Source organism: Rhipicephalus sanguineus, chromosome 8 (assembly GCF_013339695.2).
Source record: "Rhipicephalus sanguineus isolate Rsan-2018 chromosome 8, BIME_Rsan_1.4, whole genome shotgun sequence".
In the NCBI taxonomy this organism is placed as follows: Eukaryota; Metazoa; Arthropoda; class Arachnida; order Ixodida; family Ixodidae; genus Rhipicephalus; species Rhipicephalus sanguineus.
Window position 1 is genome coordinate 122,265,686 of NC_051183.1, and position 27,370 is coordinate 122,293,055.

The following is a 27,370-nucleotide window of genomic DNA, read 5'->3' on the forward strand; positions in this document are numbered from 1 at the left end:
TTTGGCCTGCGCAGGGATCGAACCTACGACCTTCGCGTTATTAGCACGACGCTCTAACCGACTGAGCTAGCAGGCCAAGACGACATTGTGGCCGTTAGAGAAGTATAACAAGTTAAACTATATTTGGCAAGTGACGCAAAAATTAATTTTTCTACGCAATTTTTTTTTTGTATTTACCCCTGTGCCGTTTCTCTTTCCGATGTGCGCTGCCGTATCCCATTATTAGGCCAGAATTGCTTAGCCGTTTTTCTTTACTAGAGACAGATCTCGAAGGCTATACTTTTATTTGCTAAACATGCTAGAGCCGGAAATACGTCAAACACGCCTCGTTTGGTGGCGTTGCGATCGCTACCGGAAGTTCTGCCCGGTTTTATAGCATATGCCCAGAAAAACGAGCTCCACGAACCCGCGTCCCCGCGAACGTGTCCGTAGACAGTAGCCTGAGCGTGCTTCGTGCGTTGTTTGTATAAACTCGAAGCTGCTTCGCTGGTCAGTTCGTGTCTTCGCCTATCGTGATGTCGGCACTGAGAAGTTCTGACGCGGGCTTCCAGCAGCAGCAAGACGACCAGGCGGCCAAAGCCGGCGAAGACTTCGTCCGGCTCTTCTACGAGACGCTCGAGAAGCGGCGGCACCTGCTCGGCAACCTCTTCCTCGACACGGCCAACCTGGTGTGGAACGGCAACCCCCACAGCACCAAGGAGGCCATCAGCAAGTTCTACGAGTCGCTGCCCTCGTGCGAGACCGATCTGATCTGCGCCGACGCGCAGCCCTTTCGCGCCGAATTCGTGCAGGGCCAGACAACCATCCACGTCGTGGCCGCGGGACAGATCAAGTTTTCGGGCAAGCGCTGGGTGCCCTACACGGAGTCCTTCGTGCTCACGGCTCAGGGCAACGTGTGGAAGATCGTGGTGGACACGTTTCGTTTTCAAGAACCCGCGCCGGTGTGACGGTTGTGTGTCGGGAGCTGCGTTGGCCTTACAGCTGCATTCGCCATGTATATTGTCTCTTCTGGTTTATTTACCTATTATGTATTATACAAGCACGCGTTTTTCTTTAAATTAAAAGCGGCTCTTAGCCGTGAAGCTGGTTATCACGCCCCTGTGTCGTAATATGCGCGAAAGTAGCCGTTGAAAACCACCACTGGCTCGTGAAGAACTCTCTGTAAGTGGGTTGAATTTGCGCAGTCGATATTGCATTGCAACAAAAAGAATGTCATGATAAGTTGATCTGTGTGTTTTTCAGGAATTATTCTCAATTCAATTGTAGCTGAAGATCTTGTTATCCTGAAGCCATTCGTGTTTATGCTTAAATAGAATGAACTCTCAGGCTACAAATTTAGTACAATGTCGTTTCTGACAATATTAATTGCCAGCAACATATAATAGTTATGTCTTTAACATAGCTCACAGAAGGTGGCACATCAAATGATTGTTGAGCATGGTAGTGTCTTCAAGCAAATTGATCATAGGCAACAGTGCTTTGCAAATGGAGTTAGAAGGCACATTGATTACACAGGGGGTTCAATTCATTCAAAGCACAATCTGTCTTGCTCCTTACCCACTAGTTGACAAAACTGGTTAAAACAAGTTGCATACAGAAGTATGTAACAAGTGCATGAGAGGGCTAGGATATTTCTTCCGTTTGTCGATCAAACTCATATCAAGTTGTTGTGACGGTTTATCAAAAGTCCGTGCAACTTTTAGGAACCATTCTGCTCACAAATCTTCATTAGGCAAGTGAGCAAGGGAACCTTCTCAGCAGTCAAGTTCTGCTTCGCTTCAATGCATAATGAAAAAATGAACGCTGTGGAATTGAGTCAGTAGCCAGAAAATAGCTGTGTTCCAAATCTCAGCAGCAGGTCAGCAGTATTGCCTTGACCAGCATAGCCAGGGGGGTGGTTCCCGGGGTCGAAACCATCCTTCTGAAATTTTTACATTTTGTATGTGCATAAATACGTGCACACATACAAACACATACATGAAGGGGGATCAGACCAAAAACGTTTTGGCTGCACCTCTGGTCTCAGTTTGCTGCAAGGCCTATTTGCACATCAGTTGCAAATGTCATTTGACACTAAGTTGGGCCTGGGACAAATGAGTGAATCTCTTCATCAGCACTTTCTATCTCAAGGATAACAGGGTCCGTCTCACGTGCGTTGGCTTTGAATGGCAACTTAGAACATCCATGTGACACTTGCACTAAATAATGCTTCCCAGGTTCTGCTGCTCTGCTCGTATTTTTTATTCCCATGTAAATAATTTTTTCGCGTCCCAAGTTAACTTTTAATTTTTTGTGAAGCTTACTGAAAGCGGTCCGCAGTGCAGTCCTTGTAGGGGGCATGCACTGTAGTTTGGGCATAGTGACATGCAAGCAGTGTTATAACTCGCTTTTGCTCTCTAGCTACAGCAAACCGTGTCATACCACTTGCCCAGTATCCGCTGTTGTGGCTTAGCGTTTGAGACGTGCTGCTGAGCATGGCTTCATTTCCCTGCTACAGCAGTCACATCTCTAGCACGGTGCAAGAAGATCCGTGTGCTTACACTCAGTATCAATTTAAAAAATGTCAGGTGGTCATAAATTAATCCAGAGTCCCAGCTACTGCATGCCTTAATCATGTGGTTTTTGCATGTAGAACCCCAGAATTCAATTTTCAAAACCCACCCAATGTAGTGCTATGTATGCCCAATTATTATTATCATTTATTTTTTTGTACAGAACACTTGTGCCAAATCTAACGGCAACATGTTGGAATACCGCTATACTCGGTTAAAAGCCAAGAAAAGATGTGAACTCCACCCACAGAATTGCAGTGCGCCTGCCCTTCATATGTGAAAGACAGTTGTGCTAGCTGGCTTCCGCTCGATATGTAAGTACTTTTTCTCGGCTAATGTAAGTACTTCGCATAATAAGAGTCAAAAGTTTGTCGTAACCGCATAAAACATTACGTTTGGCTGAGCAGCAATGTCAGAATCCCTGACGAAATTTACCAGGACATTCAAGTTTGTGACCTAAATCCAGCGACACAAACGTGTCTGTGTATAGCAATGTCAACTATCTGAAACTCCCGAGAAGTGCTTGATCTCACGAAAATCGGTAAGCGCTATTGGATGGAGCATTCGTGCAAATTTTCTGTGGGTGTGACAGTAATGGGCTGTAGGTGCTAAGCTTTTTTTTTTAGGCTGTAACCCAACTATACACGATTTTATTTTCGATTCATGGGCGCCGCCATCTTGGGCTGATAAGCAACTGTTTTGCCGGTTTTCTACGTTGTAATATGAAATGCTCATGGTCATGAAACGTTGAATGTGCCGGCCCAAGCGTTTTCGTGCGTCCGAGTTCACCATAGCACTGTTTATTTGATACGGATACAAAACTGCAAAGTTATCAGTCCAAGATGGTGGCGCTTGAGCGCGTCCGGAAAATGGTGTATAGCTAAGTGAACAGTTGTGCCTAAATTCAACCTGCTATCACCACAGGCTCCCAAGATTCCAGTATGGTATCTACGACATCACGTGCAATTTCCGTTTAGTCATGCTTAGTGCACCCAGACTCTGGGAATTCACAGTTCTTATCGCTATCCCGAGGCCTCTAGTGCCGTAAATGCAAGAGCGGGCAGTCTAAACAGCCTACAGCCAAACGTGTGTGTGCTCTAACGGTGCATATGTAAAATGATACTTAGAAGCATACAGCAAACGTGATGCCCTTCGACGTGGCATTGTGACACATGCTGGCAACACTATCGGTGCTTGAATGGTCATGAGATGTTCCCCTGTGGCCTGATGCACAGGCAACACCAATTTCCCTTACCTTCTAATTTGGCTACCTTTAATTTATGCTCCATTGAACTGGCAGTATAAGTGCGAAGAATGGATTATTGGACGAGTTGGTACGCCATAATGAAAAAAAAAGCGCAAAAACGAGGAGACAGAAAGGAAGGATACAACACAAGCAACTTACTTACAAGTGAACATTTATTGAAAACCAAACAAAATATATGTAGAAAAGTTAGGTGACCATGTGTAAGAAACCAACAGGCACAATGACATAGTTATCTAACGCGGCTTTTTACATAATCTATTTGAGCTGTTTACAGTGTTACTGACAGTTGCACAATACACGCAAGTGCTTGTGTTGTCACCTTCCTCTGTGTGTCATTGTATTTCGTGCTTTTTTCGTTATGAACTGGCAGCTTCCATGGCATGACCGTAACAATAGGGTTTGAGTTTTGTTGCCACTGCTTCGAAAGAACATTTAGGATTGATCTCTCGAATGACCAGTGTACCTGTTCGTTTGACAGTCAGTGGGATTCTTAAGACTCTTAGCCGACACCGCTGCACGGCATTTAAAGACAAAGGACAGAATACTTCATTTCAGCAGTAGTTGGCTCCATACCCAGAACACGTATTGGGCATGTCAATTTTATCGCGAGCACTCATTCCGTGTAACCTGCGCTCTATGCTATTACACAAGATGTTTTGATGTTGACTTCACCTGTGTTTTGAATGAACAATCAGGTTTAATCTCCCTTTACAAATGAATGAGTCACCAGTCCAGCCTTTGAGAGACAGAAAATATAGAGAGTCATACCTGATGCATATGTTTAATACACTCCATCCAATAGGTATAAACATTTCAAATGAATCCATTCGATGTGGTAGGCACACAACGAAAACCAGTGAGACTTGAGCCTTTCTTCTAAGAAATTCCAACTGTTCTGACCACTGTGAGATTATAATTTTTAGGTGGTGCTTACTTTTGACACCCATAATTTAGTGAAATGACCCCTGTCCCTCCTTTGCCCTTTTGATGCAGACCCCCCCTTCTCTCTTCACCTACGTTTTACAGCAAAAGCTGTTATGAGATCATTTCAGCGACCGTTTTTGGCACTGTAGTTGTCCGCCGCTGCCACCGGTGTCCGTAACCACTATCGCTCGAAATAAGAAAAAAATTCCAGGATGGAACGAGGTTCGAACCTGGGCTCTCTGCGTGGGAGACCAGTATTCAACCTCTGAGCCATGCCGGTGCTTGAAACTGCTTTGCAAAAAGGTCCTATACAGGCTTCATGTCAGGAAGGAACCACATTAGCATACGCAATATAGCGTGGTAGAAGAGTAAAATAAGCACCAAACGTCGCACAACAGGAATTCTGTAACCAGGCGTCACACAATGTGAATTGTGCAACAAGTAGGTTGTTGAATGCTTCCAACCCATTACAAAGGACTCTGCCATAATTCTTCATCGTCATCAGGCACAGCATCAACAAAGTGCACATGATGCCTTACATGCGTTTAGCAGGTACCACGGCTCTCCGTAGAATGACGAAAAATAGCATAGCGCCTGCTTCCCTACTTCTCAAAAATTATATTGATTTATAGCGTAGTGGGTTCCTCGCAAGTGCACTTGTATTGGTTGCCAAGGAAGCCCATGAGGGCATGATCCATTTCCTCGGGGTCTCAGTAAAGTTCTTAGCCCCCCCCCCCCCCCCCGGTCTCTCTCCCACGTCAACGTATGTTATACAGCATGACGGGAGAGGGAAATAGTGACCGGGCGTCACCCAATGCAAATTACATAACTGGTGGGCCGTTTAAATATTCCAACCCATTAGGAAGGGCTGAGCCATAATTCTTCATCGTCATCGGTCGTCGCGTCAACAAAGTGCACATAATGCCTTACAGACGTGTAGCTGGTGCCTCACTTCTCCGCAGAATGACGAATAATGGCTTAGTAGGTGCATCCCAACTTCACAGAAAGTGTGATTTATGGCGTAGTGGGTACCTTTCAAATGTATTTGTATTGTAGCCCGAAGCGAGCTTACAACGGGCTTTAGAAACGCCGCTCTTCCAGCTTTCGCTGTCACTGTGCTACGGTTTCAGCGCAGGCCTGGCATTTTTTGCAGTTGCCCTCTCCTCCTCTTCTGTATTGATTGGGGGAGAGTGTACGAAGCACACATGTGCTAAGTTGCCGTCTTGAAGGCAAGACCACTTGTTGAAACATTGGCTCCAGCGGCACCACGTGTTCCAGGATTTTTCATCTCTTCCAGCTTCCCATGAACTTATGCCTTGGTGGGATGTAGGTACTGTCATCCCGAGGACACAGTAACTCCTCTTGAATACGAAGGCGTTGGGCTGGGCTAGTTGGTACATTGTCAAAATGAATAAAAACCAGCAGGAAACAACACCATGAAAAGAAAACGTTTTGTAACTTCTCTTGCCTCAGCATGCAACAGAGATCTGCGGGAAACTTTAACAAAAACTAGTTGTGCATCAAGAAAAAAAAATTAGCCCTATTTCCTATACACTTTTCTGCCATTCCAAGGAGTCTGTTCCGTCAGGCATCATAAAAAGAAGTGTGCGCTGTAATATAGGGTAATCCTAAATTAAATGAATGTTAGTAGTGAATGTAGCACTGCGGCATATAAAGAACCACGTAGTCAAGAGTGCACCCAGTGGTCATTTCACTCCAGACACGACCGTCTACAGCTTGAGATGTGGAGATAATTAGGGGCACTACTGTTTTCCCTTTTGTAAAGTAGACATCACATTTTGACACTGCCCAGATCAGAAAATATGCTTCACGAGGTGTAGCCTCCGAGATTGGCTTCTTAATCGCGGTGGCAAATCACAGAGATTCTCTACTCAGCAGAGCTCATATCATGAATTATTTAAGTTAAGCTAAAATGTAGTCTAGGTGGCAATGTAGACAAGCATCATTTCAACTATCGTGTCACCAGTACGCATCTTAAAAATACGCTGACCACTTCTAAGAAAAAATGAAGAGCCCTTCTTCCTACAGAGAAAATGGGGGCAAGCGAAGCTTGGCATGTGTGTGCTTGACCTACCATTTTTCTTTCTTTATTCTGTCACATTGCACACTGCTCCGTCCCAACTTCTTCCTTTCTCCACGCCGGGAATTGGACAGTCATCCACGCGCTTAGCAGCAGAACACTTCTGTTTCTACACACAACGATGATGCTTGTGCGTGAAACAACGAAAGGCAACAATGAAATGTGGCAATGTGAAATTACATGCGACATCGGTAAAATATTTTTATATCAGAAATGGCTGATCGCCCACAAGCGCACAATCAAGAAAGTATCATTCCTTAGAAAACAGTGCGTACAAATATGCATGTGATAGGCACACCTTTGAGGGCCTATTTCTGTATGCTCACCAGGACTGGTTTTTTTTTTTCGCCAATTATTATGCCTCCGCCAAAATCTCATAGAACTCATAGAAGCTTCCCTCAAAACAAGCCTCTTCTGCCAGATTTCACGAAACTCTTGCATCCTATATGAATTACAACCACTGCAAGTTGCTGTAAAGGCCCTGGCAACGAACTGGCACTCGCTGTAAATGGCCACTGACCGTGCGGGTAAATCCACCACTGCTAGTACTTAGTTTGTTGCCTTGTTCAGCAGGGCACCAGTTTGCCCGCGTAAGGGGTTTGCCATCTTCTAGATTTATCACCCACTGTGTTCATTGTGTTCGCTATCGTATGCTGCAAACCTCACATGTTGACATGTGAAACAGTTGCTTCAAATTCCATGCAGGACAGTGCTAAGTATAGCAGAGAACAAAGAAGTCAATGTGGTAAGTATATAGTATTCCTTTATTAAATATAACAACATCCAAAAATAATGCTTTATACCTTGAAGCTGTGAAAATATCACTGGTGGGCCTCATCTGCTGAGGCAAATCCACATGACTAGCTGCAGTATAGGTGCATTGTCACCGGTAATTATCACAAGATAAGATGAACACTGAACAATAGAGAACGTAAAATAATAAAAAATGTGTTCAAGTACCTCAAGGAGCCTCATCTAAAAACCTTTCCAAGACATTTTTAAAAACACTGCAAATGGCTAAATGCTGTCTTATAGAAATAAGCCTTGCACAAAAATTGTGCAAGTGTCAATATAATCTAAAAATACAAATACGGATGACTAGATCACAAATGGCAGCCTTTTGCTTAATGAATTATGCTAGTTTGACTAGTTCTGTACCACTGGTTACGCAGTGTATCACTGAGCTTAAGTTAGCAATGCCTGTAAGAGGAAATAAGGCGGCTATACTGGCACATGAAGAAAATACTGGGCCAATGTTGGGCTCCATGTCAGGGGACAACGCAGAGTGCAATCAAGGGCTGGGATGGCGGGCCATTGGCGGGGTGCCTTCTTCTTGCTGGTTGACCTCGATGACGATCGGACCGTACGGGTGATCCTGACTCAGATGCACGAGCCGGCGCTTGTGAAGACCTGTACGAGAAGCAGTGCTCAATTCAGAGCCGACAATCACGGTACCAGTACATACCTGCCAACCTGGCGACATAGAAATTAGTAAAACTTTCATGCGGCGGAGGGAGGGGGGGGGGGTGTAGCCAACCCACTTTTTATTGCGATAGCAATTATATGGACAGTCTCGACGGGTTTTTGGCGTCGCCGTCATGTCCTTCCGGTATGAAGTCCAAATTGATAAGATCCCCCCGCGCATTGTATGTTCTACCGCGGGGTAAAAGCGCGCGAGCGGGGCCGACGAACGCGACCGAAGCAGAGTTCAAACGAGCCGGCCCATTTCCGTCGATCGGAGGGTGCATGCGATAACATCACCCCGCTCGGGAGGCCTGCCGTCGAAGCCGACAGGAAATGTGCCGCTCTTCTTTAATGAGCCTTAAAAGACGCGGGGGGGGGGGTCGCGCGAGGAGCAACTTTGAACTTTGAATCTAACGGCGCGGTCGCGATCGCTGGCGCGCGCTATCTCGAAAGCTATCACAGCGGGCGGCTCGTAAACCCTTCTACGTGCTGCGCTCCCAACGCGAAGTGACTATGCGGAGAGCATCGCTCCCTGGAGCGGCCGTATTCTCTTACAACTGCGTTTTGTAGTTACGCGAGATCGGATACGAAACAGTTAGCTGCCAGCCTCACTTCGTGTAACACTACAATTTGTTGTTATCGCATTCATTGCGTCGCCCTTGCGGTGAAACTGTGACTTTTTTTTGTTTTCAAGTTCGGAGGGTTTTGCCTTTGGCGACAAGCTTAATCATGTTTTTGCAACCATAAGTAAAAACGGTCAGAGAGTAATCAGCAACAACTCAATTGGGCAACAATTTATTTTTGCAGTGACTTTGCTGTTGCGGACTTTGCCCGCTTCAGAAAGTTTCTCCGTGTAGCTTTGCTCAAAGCAAGTTCCACTCTGGTGCCCTTTCACCATCAGCAGGCTCTCGAGAGTTTCTTCACAGACAAGATGAGCGAAACTCCGTTCGAGTTTTGTTGACAGTGCTGAATATTCTCTCGCATTCCACATTACTGTGGGGAATGAAGAGAATGCCCAGCATAACCAATAAAATTCTGTGGAACCTGAGCGATCCGTCAACACTTCGAACAGCTCCCAAACGTGCCCACTGCACGTCGCACCTGGGCTTAAACATAGCAGTCCTACTGCGTCGGACGCGGCAGCCGGTCATACGAAAAGCGACACGAACAATGTAGTCCTCACCGCCAACCCGCGAACAAAGCCCACTGCCACATGTTTGCGCTTTGCGTACACGCCAAGGCGGTATGGATTCGTAGCCACCCGCCGAGAAGACGACAGAAGTCGCTAAATGTTGAAGCAGCTGCTGCTGATGATGATAACACAGCGCTGTTTTCGGGGCCTCCGCGACTAACTAGCTACGGCAATGCGCAGTGGCTGATCACGAAGGCCACGCTGTTTTATTGAACTTTTAATTTTTTTTTATCGGAAATGATATGGTTTCCGTAAAATTTCAGCTAACATTCGTAAAATCGTAAGCGAGGTCGAAATTCGTACATTTTACGGAAAATTCGGAAGAGTTGGCAGGTATGCCAGTACAGGCACAACTACACAGTCAAAAATATGTGCACCGAGCTAACTATCTGGCCAAAACGGTATTCAACGGAGCTAGTTGGTTCATAGCTAACAGTGGTTTGAGCAGTTGGAACTGGAAACGACAAGTGACTAACAAGTGATATTTTATTCCTGTGCACGTGGCTAAATATATAGCCAAACACACACAGACATCAACAGATACTTAGCGGTGATTGGCGCCTCGTGTCGTTTCCATGAACTAATTTTGACCAGCCAGAGAGATACAGAGATAGGGAAAGTCATCGAGATCGAGAAGGCGGGAAGCTCGTCTGACAGTGCAGAGAGTTAGTGGCTGTGACAGGTGTAGGTCAGCAAAAAAAAAACATGGAGCTCACTCAAACATATTTTATGCTGAGGGCTCACTCAGACTCAGACTCGCTGAAATATTGCTCACCCAGACTCACGGCTCAATCTGAATCTGAGTGAGTCGACTCATAAGTGAGCTTGCCGACCCATGCTTACAAGAAAACAGTCTTATCTCTCTGGCAGGTAAAAATCAGTTCATGGAAATGACACTAGGTACCAATCACCACTGGGTATGTGCTGGTGATTGTGGGTATTTGGCTATTCATTTAGCCGCACACACAGAAATAAAATTGCAGTTGTTAGCACAGCTACGTCCCTGTCCATCTTCTCTTTGTCCCTCGTAGTACCGTTGCTCAAACCAGGGCTAACTATTTGGTTCACGCATCACTAGAGGATGCAAAAGAGGCCAACACTTGAGCAACATTGCCAACGGTAATTGATAGAAGGTTATTGACCAAACATACCTCACATTATATTCGAAGCCAACTACCAATATAATGCAAATTTTTTTTTTTTTTAAATTGAAAGCTCGGAATCAACACAGCATTTGAGCATAAATGAGTGAATAGTTAGTAGGTGGCAGAATGTGCATGACAAGACGTTCCATGACACGCCAACTCGAAAGGCCTTTCAGTCTTGTGCAAGATTATCACCAACTTGTAAGAAATGCTGTTTGACTTCGTCTGCCAGTGTAGCGCAAATTGTTTGCCGAGAAACGTCCAGCTTCTACAAGTGAAGGCAAGAAAACTCCCAACGTAAGGCCGGCATGTCTCAAGTCTGAAAATCCAGTCATAAGTGACGGCACACAAGACAACATGTTCACGAATAGCGATGAGAAATTGAGTAGTGATGAATAAACACAATACTTGTGTTTCTTCCTAGTTTTTTTACATGTCATGTATTTTTTATTTTTTGTGCACTGTAGGCAATGGCTCTCCTTAAAGGTGCAAAGCTCACATTGAATGTAATACCATGTTTTTAAGAGCATAAACTCCCCTTTTGCATTACATTCAAGGTCACGTTACAATCATGTAAATAACGTACTTTTTTGCTCATCTCATGCCATCTTTTCACTTCATATATACTTTCAGTACAATACATTTTAGCAAATAAGTGAACAATAGGAGGACCTAAAGTAAGAACTGTCGGGGGGACCTCCTAGCAAAAAGTACGCTGGGGATAAGTGCATCGGTCCATACGCAATGGCGGGTAGCAGTAAAGTATAGACAAAAGAATATGCACATAAAAATTAGGACAGTAATTACAGGTCATTTAAAAGAGTAATTACAGGTCATTTAAAACAAACAAAGGAATGCAACAATGGAGTTTTGATGTACTGATTAAACATCTCTATGGGGCAGCAAAGAAAATAAATCCACAGGGTAGGAAGGAACACATAAGGCCTCGTGCACTCGTTTCTTAAGCTACCACATCAAGATGCTCAACCAGTGCCAACACGCCCAAACGTTGATTTTCTGTTCTACTGTTAATCCAATAGCGGGATCAATTTAAAGACTGAGGGAACGTACGCAAAAGTGCTCCGAAGCAGCTGGCCACTGTCCTTCGGTTGAAGACATCTGGCGTGACCAGCGTCGACATAGTGCACATGCCGTGCTCATCGACAAACTGCTGAAGCCGGCCCCACACCTTTGACAGCTGGCCTCTCTCTGCCAGGGGTGCTGCAATCACACAGGGGCCTTTGCTCAATGGCACAAAGTACAGTCAGCGCTCATAACATGGTTGCATCTCACACGAATATTCCAAGACGAAAAAACTTGTGTTTCCAGCTGGATTATTGAACTGGAAATCTTTCTGGCTGGAAAGACTTACGGTTCAATGCTAAACTGTAGAGCGCAAATTCTGTACGAAACAGGAGAACACACACAGCACAGGACAAGCGCTAAATCGCAACTATCTTTACTGTGAAAAACTTTCCTACATATATATACTGCACAGCCCACATGCACAAACGCACTGCCCCATCATAACCACAACAAAAAAGACGTATCACCAGAATGCAGATTATAACATCAAATGATACTGCTGTGGTGTTGCACAACAAAGAAAAGGAATTTTTAGATTTGATGTTCTAATGTGCATTCTGGCAATGCGTCCTTTTGAGCTTATGACAGACAGTTGGGGAATTTTAAGTTGGGGAATAGTCCACATCGAAAGAATCGCCGCTCGACTCACTAGCAGTGGAGCAACTGGCGCGCACTTCCATAGCGTAAGCGAACTGCGTGAGTGAGTGCACTGAAGAAAACTGTATAATTGTGCGCTCGTCCAGAAAGCAAAATGATTGAAAAGGCTATAATAACCCGTTTTTCTTACCGCCAAAGAGGAGGAGCTAGTTTTTCCAAGTCCCCAAAATAGTAAACGCAACCACGGCAGCATCGTTTGTGTAATTTAGCGCCACACAGAAATAGATGTAATCGCGCCCCAGGGAGCAATAAACGAGAGTGTTTTGGGAGATTAGAAACAAGACAGCCATCAGCTTTACGGGAGTGAGAAGTGGTAACCACCCAAAGGACGAAACCAGCCACACCGCACGCGAAAGCCGGTGCGGACGTGCAAGCAAAAGCCGGTGCGTCACATTGGAAAGAAAGAAAAAAAAACACGAAAAATGGAGAGACATCGGCATATGAAAAAAATTCCACGTATTCCGGAGGTGTGGCAGCACATGCCAAGCAAGACAAATGATGGAAAAAGGTGCGCGTTTTAAACATACAGGCAATGACATACCGTATAAACGCGTGTAAGGGCCGCACTTTTTTTTCAGGAAATGAGGGCCAATTTTCAGGGTGCGGCCCATACACGCGACATTTTTTTTTTTAAGTAAAAACGCACCAGTTAGCGAACGAAGAGCGTTTATTGCAGTATACGACATTTCTTGCGACATAAGTGCTCAATCGTCGTCACTCGGCGAGTCCTCAGACTTGAAGTCCGAGATGAGATGGTGTGCTGCGAAGCGCCGTCACCCCACAAGCAGTCATCTTCCGTGCCATCCAAGCTGTTAGATATCCCGGCGACTTTAAAACTTCGGGACACAATGTCCGTCGACACCAAGCTCCTCGCAGATAGGATCCACCCAAGTACAGTCGCCAAGGCTAGTCCCTTCACACGCAGCATGTCCGTTGTGAGTGCAAGACTATCATTCCGCACTTCAGTCACATAACGGAGCAAGTCTTCTTCAAAATCGGGAAACTTGCACTGCTCTCCTCGGAAAGCGCGCTTAGTGCTGTTGGTGTTTCCAAGGCTTCTTTTTGAGCACACCAACGTCGAATTTTCTGCCGGCGGCACGTTTCCCATGCTCGAGAGCATACTCGATCACCTTCAACTTATAGCCAGCAGTGTAGCTATTCAGGTACTTGCCCATTTTGCCAAAACGTGAACGCCGTGTAGAAAACAAGCTAGCACGAAGGTCTTCGAACAGTGCAGAAAACTACAGCAAATGGCTGGCTGAACTGCACAAACCGAACAACATGGAGGAAAAAAAAAACAGGAGGGAGCGTCACGTGACATTTTTGAAGCCCAGCCAAAAGAAATGAAACAGGGGCATGCTGGGAAATGAGCACCCTCACGTGATAGGCAAGCGGTGAGAGGGGGGGAGCGGCGTCCGAGGAGGTTGGCTTGTGGACGCTAGACGCGCGCGCTCGTCAATTTTTGTTTTTTGTTCATGAGCCTACCAAAAAAGGAAACGAAACAGGAGCATCATGGGAAGTGAGCCTCGAGCCAGCGGCTTCGGAGGAGGTTGGCGCGGCTTCAAAGCTTCAGAGGAGGAATGGCGCGGCTTCAGAGGCGGTTGGCTTGTGAACGCTAGGCGCGCTCCCTCCTATATTTTTTTCTTTCCTCCATGCCGAACAACGCGAACGCCATGCCAAAGTTGATGATGCTAATGCCGATATGGATAGCGCCGATAGCGCGTTTGTATAGAGATGTGAGAAGCTAAAAATAAAATCCTGCTTTAACCTTTAGTTGGCGGGTCTATGAATACTAATAAAAAAGTTAAAATTTTTAGCCCACTTCACGAACATCTTAACACGAATAAAATCCAAAAATATATATATATGTATATACTCTGGTGACGATGATGATGGTTGCGTTTCCTTGCGCCATCTATCGACTACGCCTAGAAGCTTACGCGCGCGCATTTTGAATACGTATTGGTTGAGGAAAGTGTGGGTGCAGCCCTTACGCGGATTTTTTTTTTTTAGAATATGCACTTCAAAAAAACGGGGTGCGGCCCTTACACGGGTGCGGCCCTTACACGCGTTTATACGGTACATGTACGGCGTAAACCCTCGAAGGGATAAGCGTGAAACAACACAGGTACGAAGCAAAGATACAGAAACACCTGTCCTTTGTGTATCTCTGCTTTGTCCCCGTGCTCTCAACGTTTATAGAACCAGGTCAGTTGCAAAACTGAGCGATGTTGCGCGGCGCTGCCGCTATCAGCGACAGATGTGGCGCTGCTGTCGCAACAGGATTCACTCACTCCACTCTCTTCAGCCAGCGGTGAATGTTGCGGCGCGTTAGAATCGGTGGAGGCTGCTTTCTGCGTGAACAGTTTTACAGTATAAGGTTCTGTGGTTTTACGCTTTCCGCGCCCTATTGCGCTTCGGATGTGCTGCGTGTCTTCACCATGCCGACATGTTGTGTTCCCGGCTGTACGAGCGGTTACTGGAAATCCGAGACACCACGACGTTTCTTTTGTGCCTAGGGTCACTAACTCTTCAATGAAGGGAGGCGGGGTAAACTAACATAGGAAGCCAGCGAAGTCAGTTTTCTTAATTTCGGTATATTCCAGACAAATCCATTGTTTCTTTGTTGTTTCGGCCTCTTGAAGTTGTACTTCAGCTAACTACGTGCTGCTCGCAACATTTCCTCTTGCTGGAGAGTGTGCGTGCCGTGCGTGCTATTCGTCAGAACATCCTGTTCTGGAGCGTGACGTGTGTTGTGGGTGTGCGTTGGATCACATAAAAATTTTTAACTGGATGGTCCCGAATAAATCCCGGACATATAGCTGTCCCGACAGGGACGGCTCAGGACGCTGTATGAAAAGTCGGGACAGTCCCGCGAAGTCTGAGATGGTTGGTAAACCTATTTGTGCACCGCGTGATCCGGACCAGCGAAAGAACGTATGCTTGGCCATGTTGGTAATTCATGTTTCACTTTTTGAGCGCACAAAGACGAAAAGCGACGCGGACACAGCGCTTGGCGTCCGCGTCGCTTTTCGCCCTTGTTCAATTGTGCGCTCAAAAAGTGAAACATGAAACGAACCAGCGAGTGGCGTGGGATCGCGCCATTCCTCGTGAGGATAAGAAACTGACTGACACATCACGTATATGTGTGCATGATATGCACTTTCATCAGGAAGACATCCTGAAGACTTTCACTCACATGGTCTATGGTAAGAATTAAGGCTGAAATCGCCAGCGGAAAGGAGCCTCGTGGAAGGATGCGTCCCAACGATATTCCCGAACTTGCCTTGATTTGAGTGATTCTAAAAATTGTGCTGTAAATAATATTTTACACTTAATTGGAGCTGTTTTGATAAGGTTTAATGCTTGCGACTGCAAATAAATCGTGCCGTTTGTGTGCATCACACTATACATGCCATATCTCAAAAATTGTTTCACTGCATTGCGTGCGTACGTAAAATAATAGATTTTTTTTTTGTGCCGCAGGACTGAAAGTGTGGCGTGCGGCGATTTTACCGCTCAATGATTGCGAACAACGACAGCCGCGATACAGAGTGAAAACGCCTCACTTCAAAAAATTTAAAGTGAAGAATTATCGCAAAGAAAACAGCGCAAAAAAGACGGACAACCAGAAAAAGGAATGCACAAACAACAGCGCTGACTTACAACAAAGATTTATTCGTTAACACCGCGCAATACTTGCACAGTCCAAAACGAAAAGAAGGAAGTACCAACACGCCCAAGGATCCACTTTAGCTAACGAATTACGCTACGGGAATGCGTCATATAGTTAATTTCTTATAGGGTATTGGAAAGACTCGTATGTTATGCTATCAAGCATCACTTATCGTGGGCAGTCTAGAAAGCCATAGCTTTACTGACTTTGCCTTACCACTGCTAAATATTACTCAGTTTTACATTGCAGCGGCAGCACAACGAAAAATCACGATAATATACAGTCGGCTAGTAAACAACCGAGCCCTTTCTGAACGGCTGCCCCGGCGTTTGCCATGCAGACTACGCGTTTTCGTCCGCTAGCGGAAGCTTGTTGCGCCGTCAGCGCCACCAAACCGGAAGCTGTCCCGGCGCCGCGCGACGGGTTGGCTGACGCGGGGAGTTTTGCAACTTACCTGGTTCTATAAACGTTGCCGTGCTCTCCCACGCTTCTCAAGCACAGCCATTTTGTATGTTTTGGCACCTGACGTCATCATAACTAGCCCTAGTGGTGCATGAAGTCACCAGAATTGGTGCTGTAGCCTAACGTCATGCTAGTGTCGATGTCAATAGGTGCACCGCACGAAAATTGACTTTAATGCCAAGATAAAATATCTTATCAGCATTTTCTCATCTTCACAAGTGCGCAGAGAAATCTCCACACGATTGATTTGTATGGCAGAGTAAAGTGAGCTTCGAAAATAGGTGTCAGTACCCCTTTAACGAAAGTTATTGGGAGAAAACTGTTACCAAAAGAGGAAACACAATCACAACTGAAGTGAAAGCTGAAGAAACACAAACTGCCGATTATTCTGGGCCTTCCTTCAAACCTTGGCCATGTTTTTCTTCATTACAAGGTGTTGTGGGGCCTCTCATGCAGTCAAAGCACTGTTCCCAACAAAGCGTTTGTGTTAACCACTGGGAGTTCACTTGAACGCAACAATGTAAGCAATGAAGCCACTACGCAAGCAGAGCAAAACAATGCTTACCTTCTTCGAATGCCTCTGGACGCAGTGTAGGCGCTTCTGGAGGTGCACTGAACAATTAAGAAAAACAAAAGAAAGGCTTGGCTCATTGCCGAAAGATGCTCAAGTGCAAGTGCTAGGCATACATAACTCTTTTGGCCACAGTGCCACCTCGTTAATTTTGTACGCCGATTTCAAACAGAGCTCACATTTCGTGGTGCACACATATTGCTACTGTTTTTATTAAGCAGTCAAACCCAGAGATACAGAACTCGAAGGAGATTGCAAGGTAGCTTCATACACAGCTGAACCTCATAACAATGAAGCATCAGGACCATAGTTTGTTGTATCAAATATTCGTTGTAACAGTAGACATAAAACTCGGGTCTAACATATCAGCAATCTGGCTCGTGAAAAGGTCCTAGATACAAAAGCGCATTATTCTAGGCTTCAAACCCACTATAAGCATGGTAACTCCTACCTCTCCTTATGGCATTTCAAGCTAAGTCGACAGGAACATGAAAAGGTGAAATTATAACAGAACAAAGTTCATTTGACAAAATTTTTACAACTTTTTAAACCACATTTTTTAACAAACTTTTAATGTGGTTTCAACATTTACATTGTTTTTTGTGCTACCTTTCCAGTTTTGAGCCTCCCGCGAACAAAATATTTCTTTGTTACAGCCGTTATCACGGCGGGTCTTGCGTTTTGGTTTCGTTATAAAAAGAAATGAAACATCACTGAAACGAAGCGAGACCAACCAAAAGTTCGTATTTACAGTGATGCTACCGAGGACTTCTGATTTGGAGCAATTTTTGGAGCAGCAAAATTTCCGTTTTGGAGCACTTTGGAGCAGCAAAATTTTCATACTGGAGCACTTTGGAGCAGATAATTTTGCATCTGGGAGCACTTTGGAGCAGCGAATTTTACATCCTGGAGTGCAATACAGAAGCATATTGCATTAACATTCAAGCACCTGAGTTTTATTATGAGGCTCTTATGAAGGCTAGAAATATTTCGATTCATTGCAAATCTCATGGAAAAAAATCAACTCAGGAGCATAGGCGTGCACACAGGGAGGGCAGGGGGGTGGCGGCCGCCCCCCCCCCCCCCAATCACCTAAGAGGGGGGGGGGGCGCAAAATCTGCCCTACATTGACCCTTGCGATAGCAATTATATGGACACTCTCGGCGGACGGATTTTTGCCGTCGCCGTTGCCGTAATTTTCCGCATAAAGTCCAAATTAATAACATCACCACGCGCATTCTAGCCGCGGGTAAAAGCTTGCGAGCGCTGGCGACGAACGTGGCTGAAGCGGAGATTAAACTAGCCGGCCGTATGTCTCCGCCGCACGGACAGCGCATGAGATAACATCTTCCCGCGTGCGGTCCTGCCGTCGATTGCTCATCAAACAGAGAGGAAACGCCCCGCCCGTCTTTCGTAAGGAGCATGAAGGGACGCCAGGGGAGCGGAAGGGGGGGGCGCATCGTTCGAAGGGCACAGTCGCTTGCGCGCGCGCTATCTCGAGGCATCAGGAGACGGCTCGTAAACTTGCTGTGCTCTCAACGCTTACTTCGCGTTTAGAGAACTCAGAGCAAGAAAACGCTTCGGTTCCTGGAGCGGCCATATTCCCTTAAACTAGTGTTTTGTTGAGTTACGCGAGATCGGATCCATAAGAGTTAGCTGCTAGTCTTACTTCGTTTCACAATACAATTTTTTGGTATCGCATTCATTGCTTCGCTCTTAAGCGAAACTGAGTTTTTTAGCCGTTAGCTATTGACCCCGAAAGCGAGGGGCGGACGTGTAACATGGCGTAGCCGCTTCACTGTGGGCCGTCAGCGACGGGTCCGCTACTGACAGCTGCGCATTTGCGGCTGCTCCGACCAGGAGATATGATTTTACTAATGAGATGACATTTTTAAAAAAGCAAGCAAAAAATTCGAATTGGAACCCTAGCACGTGAGCTCGAAAGGGCAGCGCCTTTTAGGGGGTATTTACCGCAGAGTGATTACAAACTCGGACGCGTGCTGGCGGAAGGAATTACGAAAAAGCTGTTCTGGATGAAGATCCATGGATAAAGTATATCTGAGGAAAAGTGTCAACGCGTTTCCACCGTTCGCGTGCTCTTCCATAAACGCGAAGCAAGGAAAATTCGACATTGTCATTCCGGGATGTCCGGAAACAGAAGTGAGAGACATTTTAGCGGCACTCATGTAGTTATTACTGAACATTGCTTTCCTTACGTCGTGCGACGCTTGAAACGAGCTATCAGCAGCGTTTCTGGAACAGACGACGTCCGCCGATGAATCGCCATCGTACTTTCTCGCTACCGATAGCCTAGATGTGGTGGTGGTGGTAAAAACATTTATTAGAAAAAAAGAAAACAAGGGAGGTATGCAGGCACTACCCCTTAAGGGGACGGCACCTACAAACAGTAGGTGGGGCTCCCTAGTACGGGACCCCATTGGCGTCGGCTGCTGCCTGGGCTCGTCGGACCAAGGCCTTTTGGGCCTGAAGGTCAGAACAGCCAAGCAGGGTCGCCTCCCACTCCTCCCGGGTTGGGTTGGGGATAGGGGGTATAGCAGGATTGGAGGGGCAGGCCCACACCATGTGGTAGATGTCCGAAGACTTCTCCCCACAGTGCGAGCAACTGCCGGAAAAGGCGGGGTCGAAGTGTTTAGTGCTGCCGGGCACAGCATGGTGTTTGTGTACAGACGGAGTAAAAGCCGCTCCTCCGCTTTACTTAAGCCTTTACACGGGCGTGGATAAAGGCTGTGGTCAGATTGGTAATGCTGCACAATTTCGCGGAAAGAATAGACAGGATTAAATTCGAGGTCTTCCTGATCGCGGAAGGCGAGTGGGAATGCCCGGTAAGAGAGCGCGCGGGCGGCGGCGTCGGCTGCCTCACGAGCCTCTGCGGAGAGCGCGTTTTGCTGTCGAGCCGACTTGCAGAACAGAAGCTGCATTGGCACCGTGCATGGCATCGTGGCTTGCTCGGAACGCACGCGCGAGCGCTATTTATTCAGCGGAATAATTCTTGGTCCATGATTGCGACTTTATCGGCAGCCCCAAGATCGAGCTGCACATGTTCTGACGCGCCGGCGGTGCGATTGCCGGTGATAGACGCCCCCAAACCCGAGACTTTGGCGCAGTTTGGCGCACTTTGGCGCAGGAGTGGAATCACTGTATTTAGATAGCTATAACCGATGATTCGCTATATCAGTGTCTGTTATAACAAGGTTATGAGATTCAACTGTATTAATAATTCAAAAAGACAAAATATGCCTATCTGAAGCTTGTCTAAGCACCCTGAATGCCTCGGATATTCCCTTGAGATTGTCACAAGCAAGAATTTACCAATGTGCATAGCCGAGGCCGTGTCAAAAATTTAAAAGCTTACTTATTCCTTGGATTTCGCCCGGATGTTTTGTGAAATGGGTACATCGCACCAGGTGGCCTTTCATGTCTCTTGAGCAGTGTCGCTGCCCTCTTTCTGATTACAAACATCCACGGGAAGTGTGCTTGACTGCACTATTCTTTCTCTCCGCCATTAGCATTCTTCAATGCATTACACAACTGTGTGGCAACGAAGCCTTGCAACCGAAATCCATCGTTACAGAGCGTAAAATCAAATACCCACTGTGCAAGCCCTCCATATTTTGATACCACACTTCAGCTCACTTAGCCCTGTTTGATGGCATCCACTACAATGGTGCAGTTTCATCGGCATCTTACGATGACGAGAGTAATCGAAAATAGTCATTGCAAGTGAGTTAGTACGGCCAAACCTGCAGGGGCACAGCGCTCTGTACATCTAAGATTAACAGTTGAACCTTGTTGATACATTCCCGTTTCGTACAATCTCCTGGTTCCAACATTCAAGATATCCTTATCAAGCGAAACTGCGCTATGTTTCAGCAAATTCGGGCTGTACAGCCATACCTGCAGGGGCACAGCACTCTATACAGTCGACATCCGATTTCCCGGACGCCCGAAATTCCGGACATGCCTGATTTCCCGGACTCATCTGTGGCACTGTCAAGTTCCCCATAGAGTCAATGTATTAAAAAGTCTGAAATTCCGGCAGACGCTTATAGCCTTCACCATCCAATTTCCCGGACTTTTTACTGTAATCCGCTGACCCAAAGTCACCACCGACGCCGCCATTTTGGTTGTTTTCATATCCTCGAACCCACCATACTCGCATCGCAGGTGTGGCCAGCAGCACCACCACACCGCGCCGCGGCTGCCGTAACCTTGAAACCGCACGTGTCAATCCATCGCCAGCCATAGCTTAGCCAAGCCAAACCTCACTGTGTTCGTTCACGTGTTGTTTTGTCAGCTCTGCCAGCTCTGCGGTCGTGTCTGCGGTTGATCGTTTGCTGCTGTGCGCTATCTTCAGTGATCACGTTTCCCGACCTTCAGCATCCACCGAGTTCCTAGCTGTTTTATGCTGCGCTTTTCGTTGAGCGGATTCGCCGTTTACAGTGATGGCAGCGACTGCTCCTTAGTCTTCGTCCGTGCCTTCGAAGCGTACAAAGCCCCTTCCTAGGCTCACGATGGAGAAGAAAGCCACCATCATTGAAGAAGTCCAAAGTGGTCGGTCACAGACAGAGGTGGGGAGGGAGTTCGGAATTTCGAAGCAAACTGTTTCGGACTTCATCAAAAACAAGGCGAAGATCTTGGAAGTGGCTGCCAAATCAACCGGGGCTGGAAAGAAGAATGCGAGTCGGCGTGTTTACCCGCAGCTCAAGAAAGCGCTCCTCGTGTGGCTCAGTGCCATGATCGCTAAGAAAATCCTGGTGTCAGGCGACATCCTGAAGCAGAAGGCGGAGGTTTTCGCGCTTCAGATGAACGTGAAGGACTTCAAGTTCAGCGATGGATGGCTTCGCAATTTCAAGAGCCGCAATGACTTGAAGTTCAAGAAGGTGTGCGGAGAAAGCGGCGCCGTTGACGATTCCATTGTCGCCGAATATCGGGATGGAAAGCTGCAGTCCTTGCTTCAGCAGTTTCCACCTAATGATATTTTCAACTGCGACGAAACTGGACTGTTTTACAAGCTGCTGCCAGAGAAAACGCTTGCATTTGCTCGTGACCCCTGCCACGGAAAAGCACAGCAAGGAGCGGCTCACTGTCCTCGTTGGCAGCAACATGTCAGGCAGCGAGAAGCTTCCGTTACTAGTAATAGGCAAGTCGAAGCATCCAAGATGTTTCAAGGGGGCAGTAACTCTGCCTGTTCTCTATGAAGCTAACAAGAAGGTGTGGGTAACGCAGCAGCTATTCGAAGCGTACGTGTGCAAGCTGGACAGAAGGTTCGAGCAGCAAAATCGAAGAGTTCTGCTGTTTGTGGATAACTGCGCTGCGCATGGCCACATCAAGGACCTAAAGGCTGTACAGAATGAATTTCTGCCGTCGAACACCACAGCAATCCTGCAGCCGATGCACCAAGGCGTGATTCGTAACTTGAAGGATCGTTACAAATCACGCGTGCTCAGCCGCATGGTGCTCTGCTCCGACAGCGGGAAAAGCTACGCTGTTGACCTCAGGTCTGCCGTCGGCATGCTAGCGGAATCGTGGAAGGCAGTTACGCAAGAGACTCTGCGGAACTGTTTTCCCCACGCGGGCTTCACACTCGACGCCGAGACAGCCGTCTCGCCCCAAGTGGACAGCGTGTGTGACGAACTGCCATCCGCGGACGTTGCCTTCGACGATCTGCGCGCTGCCGGCGTGTCGATTCCAGCCAGGATAACCTTTGAGGGCTTCACCAACGCTGACAAAGACCTCGAGCTATGTGCGGAGTTGACCAATGACGAAATCATTTGTCAAGTTACGGAGGATTCAGACGACTCCGACACCGAGAACGAAGAGCCAGCTACTACACAGCCAACGAGCTCGGAGTTGACGTGAGCACTGATGACACTGTCATCGGTGTACAGCGGCAACATGACGTTGACTGAAATTGAGGCAGACATGATCGCGGGCAAGCGGACCGTGCAAAAGCAAATAAGCGACTTCTTTGCGCCCAAGTGCTGACCTATGAGGTAGCACCGGCCACGTCGTATATTTTTTTTTTATATAAACGGCTCTTTTCAGAGCCACCTAAACGATGCATTGCCTGAATTGCAATGGGAATCTTGTACTCCGGCCGTGACCCTCTCCATCAGCGAAAAATACCTACCAAAAAGGTGCGTTTTCACGTGCATTCGTTTTTCCGGACTGCTCGATTTTCCGGACGTTTTTGCGGTACCTTGAGGGTCCGGGAAATCGGACGTCGACTGTACATCTAAGATTAACAGTTGAACCTTGCTGATACATTCCAGTTTCGTACGATCTCCTGGTTCCAACATTCGTGATAGCCTTATCAAGCAAAACTGTGCTATGTTTCAGTGAATTCGGACTGTACGTATTCCCAGATAGTACGTTTTTTTCTAGCTTTCTTTCCTAGAATCCTATGAAGGAGGTTCTACTGTACATGCACAGTACAGTGCAAATGTTGAATATGCATCTACTGCTGCATATGCATAAATGAAACAATGCTACCATAGTAGAGAGTTGCTGCAATGTACACTCTGTTGCAGCCAGTATACTTTTGCATGGCATTTCCAAAGGGTATCGCAAGAGTCCTATGTTGACAATTCCATATAACCCTGTTTGATATAGAATATGACTAAATTGAGGGAGTCTGTCTCTTTAACAAGTGCACCATAGTGGTGGGTCAACAGTTATCATGCACATGTTGCAGCCAAGCCATATGTTACATGCGCACTAGTGATACAGGCACACCACTCAAGCCTAAAGGATGCCGTGTCACCATATGCTTTTGCTCACCACTGTTGCCCCGTCAGTATGTAGGGAAGTTGTTAAAGTCACAGGTCCCCTCACTGTACAGAGGGTCTATATATCTGAGTTTTAGTGTACATGTTTTATGAGAAATGCACACCCACACTGCAAGGACAGCCACGATAATTTTGCTGAAAAATGGAAATTCAGTGTGCCAATTCAATCGTAGATGAACTGACACGACCACCTCTACTGCAGCAATTATTTTTAAAACAATACAGCTGCTCTTGCGCAACATCACAACAGAATCTTCTGCTTTGATTTAACAGTGCTAGTCAACCCAGTTATGAAAAAAGTGACTAGATTTCATGGACGTCACACTAACATAATGGCACATGGATGTTTAGTTTTATTATTGCCTTATAGTAGAGTCGAAAATTTTGCGCCATGTATACATAAATATGGAGTTTTGAAAGAATGCGTGCTAAACCTGTCAAAAGTTCAAAACTGGTCTGTTTTTACCCTTGCTCCCAGTTAACTGTATACCTTTGTGTCGACACAGTCCATGTTGCTGTTGACTGGTCTTTGTGCAGACCTTATTCTTGTTATGTCACTTCACTTCTTGCGCTTTTTTTCTTCTTGTGGCATGACTTTAACACTGATTGCAATTCAGTATAACCTCGTTACAATGGATCTGCTTACAACAGACATTCGGATGCTACAGACCAATCTGCAGCGTTATGCCAACCTTCCTATCTGTCCCATTTATTGAGCTTCGTTTACAACGGATTCTGGTACAACGGACATTCGGATATGATTGACTAAAATTGTGAGGCCAGCAAGGTGGCCAGGACCCCTTTACAGTGGACTTTTCTGCCACGGACATTCCAAATTCAATAACTTCAGACTTCAAACATTGCTTGGCATACTTTCAGGATGGGAACAGCCTGCCGGATATTGATGTACCGATTTAAGAACAAAGGCCGCCGATCTGTCGGTGATCAGTTATGCCTAGCCGGGCCGACAAAAATTTGACACGCAGCATGCTTGGTCTTGCGTTTTGGGGCGCTGATGCGCGAAATTGCTAGCTGCTGCCGCCGCTGCTCCGAGCAGTCGCTGCACAATGAGCTTGACCGGGCCAGAAGCAGGGGGGTACGCTGCCGAAGCGTAAAATGCCCATCCATGGTTTCGAGGAGCCAGCGGGCTATGTGATTCGTTGCTTGCGACAAAGCAAATTGCAGCTCTTTGCTTTCGCATGACCCCTAGCGCGATGTTCTTGCCTGCAAAGTTTGGATTCGTCTGTCTCGTCCATGGCCGCCGGTAGCATAGTCAGGCCTAGCCACGATGTCAAGCAAAGGCGCGGTTGCAATGTGCTTGGTCACGGTGCCCGATGTTTCAAAGTACGTCATGCTCGATCGCGAGTACAAAGAGTTGTCCCTGGATGGTCTTTGTCACGAGGTCCGAAGTGCCGATGAGCAGAACCTCTAACCGCGGGTCCGACGAGTCGGTCCAAGACGGGCGTCTGCGATGTTTGTAACATGTGCGGTGTGATATTGTAATCTGACGATTGAGCTTCCGCTTGAAGATGCCAAAGTAAAGCGTAATCCGCTTTTTTCACGACGCCCCCACACATGCGCTCTCCCCTAGCGGAAATGTCGCGAAACGTCTCATCATCTCAGAGCCTTTGCTTCTGGCAATACCGGTTGTCCCGACACCTACCAGACCCCTACCAGAACGGCAGAGGGCAGCACAGAAAAATCCTCTTCACTATGAAGGTCTGTTGTAATGAGGTTATATTGTATTGATGACCTTTTTATTTGTCTGTGGCCTCCAGTAATTTGCATTTTCTTTAAAAAGGAGTACCAAGTACCAAAATCTCCTAACTATAAAAAACAAATACAGTAGAACCCCGCTGATACGTTTTTGAAGGGACCGTAGGAAATAAACGTAAGAGACGGGAAACGTAAGAGCCGAAAAACAGGAAAAACGGCAAAATATTTAGTGGTACAGAATTTTATTTCAATTCTTACGAGCAGCACGAAAATTGGCGCGCTCAGCCGCGATCTAGTCGATGGATAGAAACGCGAAGCTTAGGATGGCCTCATCCACAGAAGTGTAATCAACGTATGTGATTTTTTTAACACCAACAGCTGTAGGCATGAAAGAACTAAGCACACGCAATCACGACCGGCGCGGCGAGTCCGACCGCGAACTGCACGCACGACCGTGCAAGCTCCAACCAGCTCGAACTCCTCCCACTCTCCGACAAACAACGATGATGATGAGTCTACGCCAACGCAATGGCAGAAGTGAATGCCAATCTCGAAGGCCTTGCTTTCGCAAGCAATTACGTCATACACGCCATGTTTGTGCAATACAAATCTCAAAGGCTATGCTTTTGTCAATAGTAAATGCCAATCTCGAAGGCCTTGCTTTCTCGAGCAGTTGCGTCATAGACGCCATCTTTGCAATTTGAATCTCGAAGGCCATGCTTTTGTTTGCATCAATTGAAAGATTCTGTTGCTTGCGCCTCTCATGCGGCTAATATTACGGTCAAACGAGGCCAAGCTGCGTGAAAATGCACCATGGCCGCTCTCTTTGGTAGTCACTCGGTCGGCTCCGAGCACACTTCGCGACGTATCATACGGGAACGGTCCGACAGTTACGACGTAACAGCGGGGTTCCCAATACATTGTATCCTATGGGAGCTATGCCGGGACCGGCGGAAAACGACGTAACAGCCGGGAAAACGCAGCAGTGAGGAACGTAACAGCGGGGTTCTACTGTATAATAATAATAATAATAATAATAATAATAATAATAATAATAATATCTGGAGTTTTATGTGCCAAAACAACGATATGATTCTGAGGCATGCCGCAGAGGAGGGCTCTGGAAATTTCTACCATCCAGTGTTCTTTAACGTGCACCAACACCGCACAGTACGCGGGCCTCTAGCATTTCGCCTCCATCAAAATACGACCACTGCGGCCAGGATCAAACCCGCAACTTTCGGTTCAACAGCCGAGCACTGTAACCACTGCACTACCATGACGGCTGAGAAATGCATTTGAACCCCTTTACAAGAGACATGCACCAGAGAGCGGCTCTTGTCCCTTACATGCGGTGTCTCTTATAAGCAGGGTGCCACGTTCTGATTTTTCTGATCAACCCCTATTTTGATGCAGGCACAGTGGTATCTCTAATACCCAGTGCCTCTTATAAAGGGGTTCAACAGTAAAGGCCAGGCTTCCAAGATTACTCACATGGGTGCTACCGGAACCGGCTCTGGTTCATCCACTGGCACCTGTTCCTCTGGAACCGGGAGCTGGAACTCCTCGCCCCCTGCACAACCGACACTGGTTTCAGTGGCAATATACATGGTCGGTGTTCTGTGAAGTGTGAATCACCGACTCCTGGAAGCCACGATTTCTGCTGGGACCACAGAGTTTGTCGCAGTGCAACTCGGAGACAAATCTGGTACCACCATCAGTAAGAGTCCCTTAAAACGGAAACTGCG

At 46.7% G+C, this 27,370-nt stretch overlaps 1 protein-coding gene and 2 non-coding genes across 3 annotated transcripts; 1 reads left to right on the forward strand and 2 right to left on the reverse strand.

Annotated features, from left to right (window-relative positions):
* Positions 1–2: 2 nt before the first annotated feature.
* Trnai-aau (transfer RNA isoleucine (anticodon AAU)) lies at positions 3–76 on the reverse strand. Its single transcript has one exon. It is a non-coding gene; the product is annotated as a tRNA-Ile (tRNA).
* Positions 77–381: 305 nt separating this feature from the next.
* LOC119402339 (NTF2-related export protein 1) lies at positions 382–1,087 on the forward strand. The gene has a single exon (XM_037669483.2). It carries the CDS (start codon positions 516–518, stop codon positions 945–947), a length of 432 nt encoding a protein of 143 aa, XP_037525411.1. The 5' UTR covers positions 382–515; the 3' UTR covers positions 948–1,087.
* Positions 1,088–7,593: 6,506 nt separating this feature from the next.
* LOC119402340 (uncharacterized) lies at positions 7,594–27,196 on the reverse strand. Its single transcript, XR_007417225.1, has 4 exons — positions 27,117–27,196; positions 17,092–17,138; positions 11,717–11,866; positions 7,594–8,254 (listed from the first exon to the last, which is right to left on the reverse strand). It is a non-coding gene; the product is annotated as an uncharacterized LOC119402340 (transcript).
* Positions 27,197–27,370: the final 174 nt, after the last annotated feature.

What these genes read in the sequence shown, in the direction of transcription:
- LOC119402339 (XM_037669483.2), top strand. Translation starts at nt 516, where the DNA reads ATGTCGGCACTGAGAAGTTCTGACGCGGGCTTCCAGCAGCAGCAAGAC.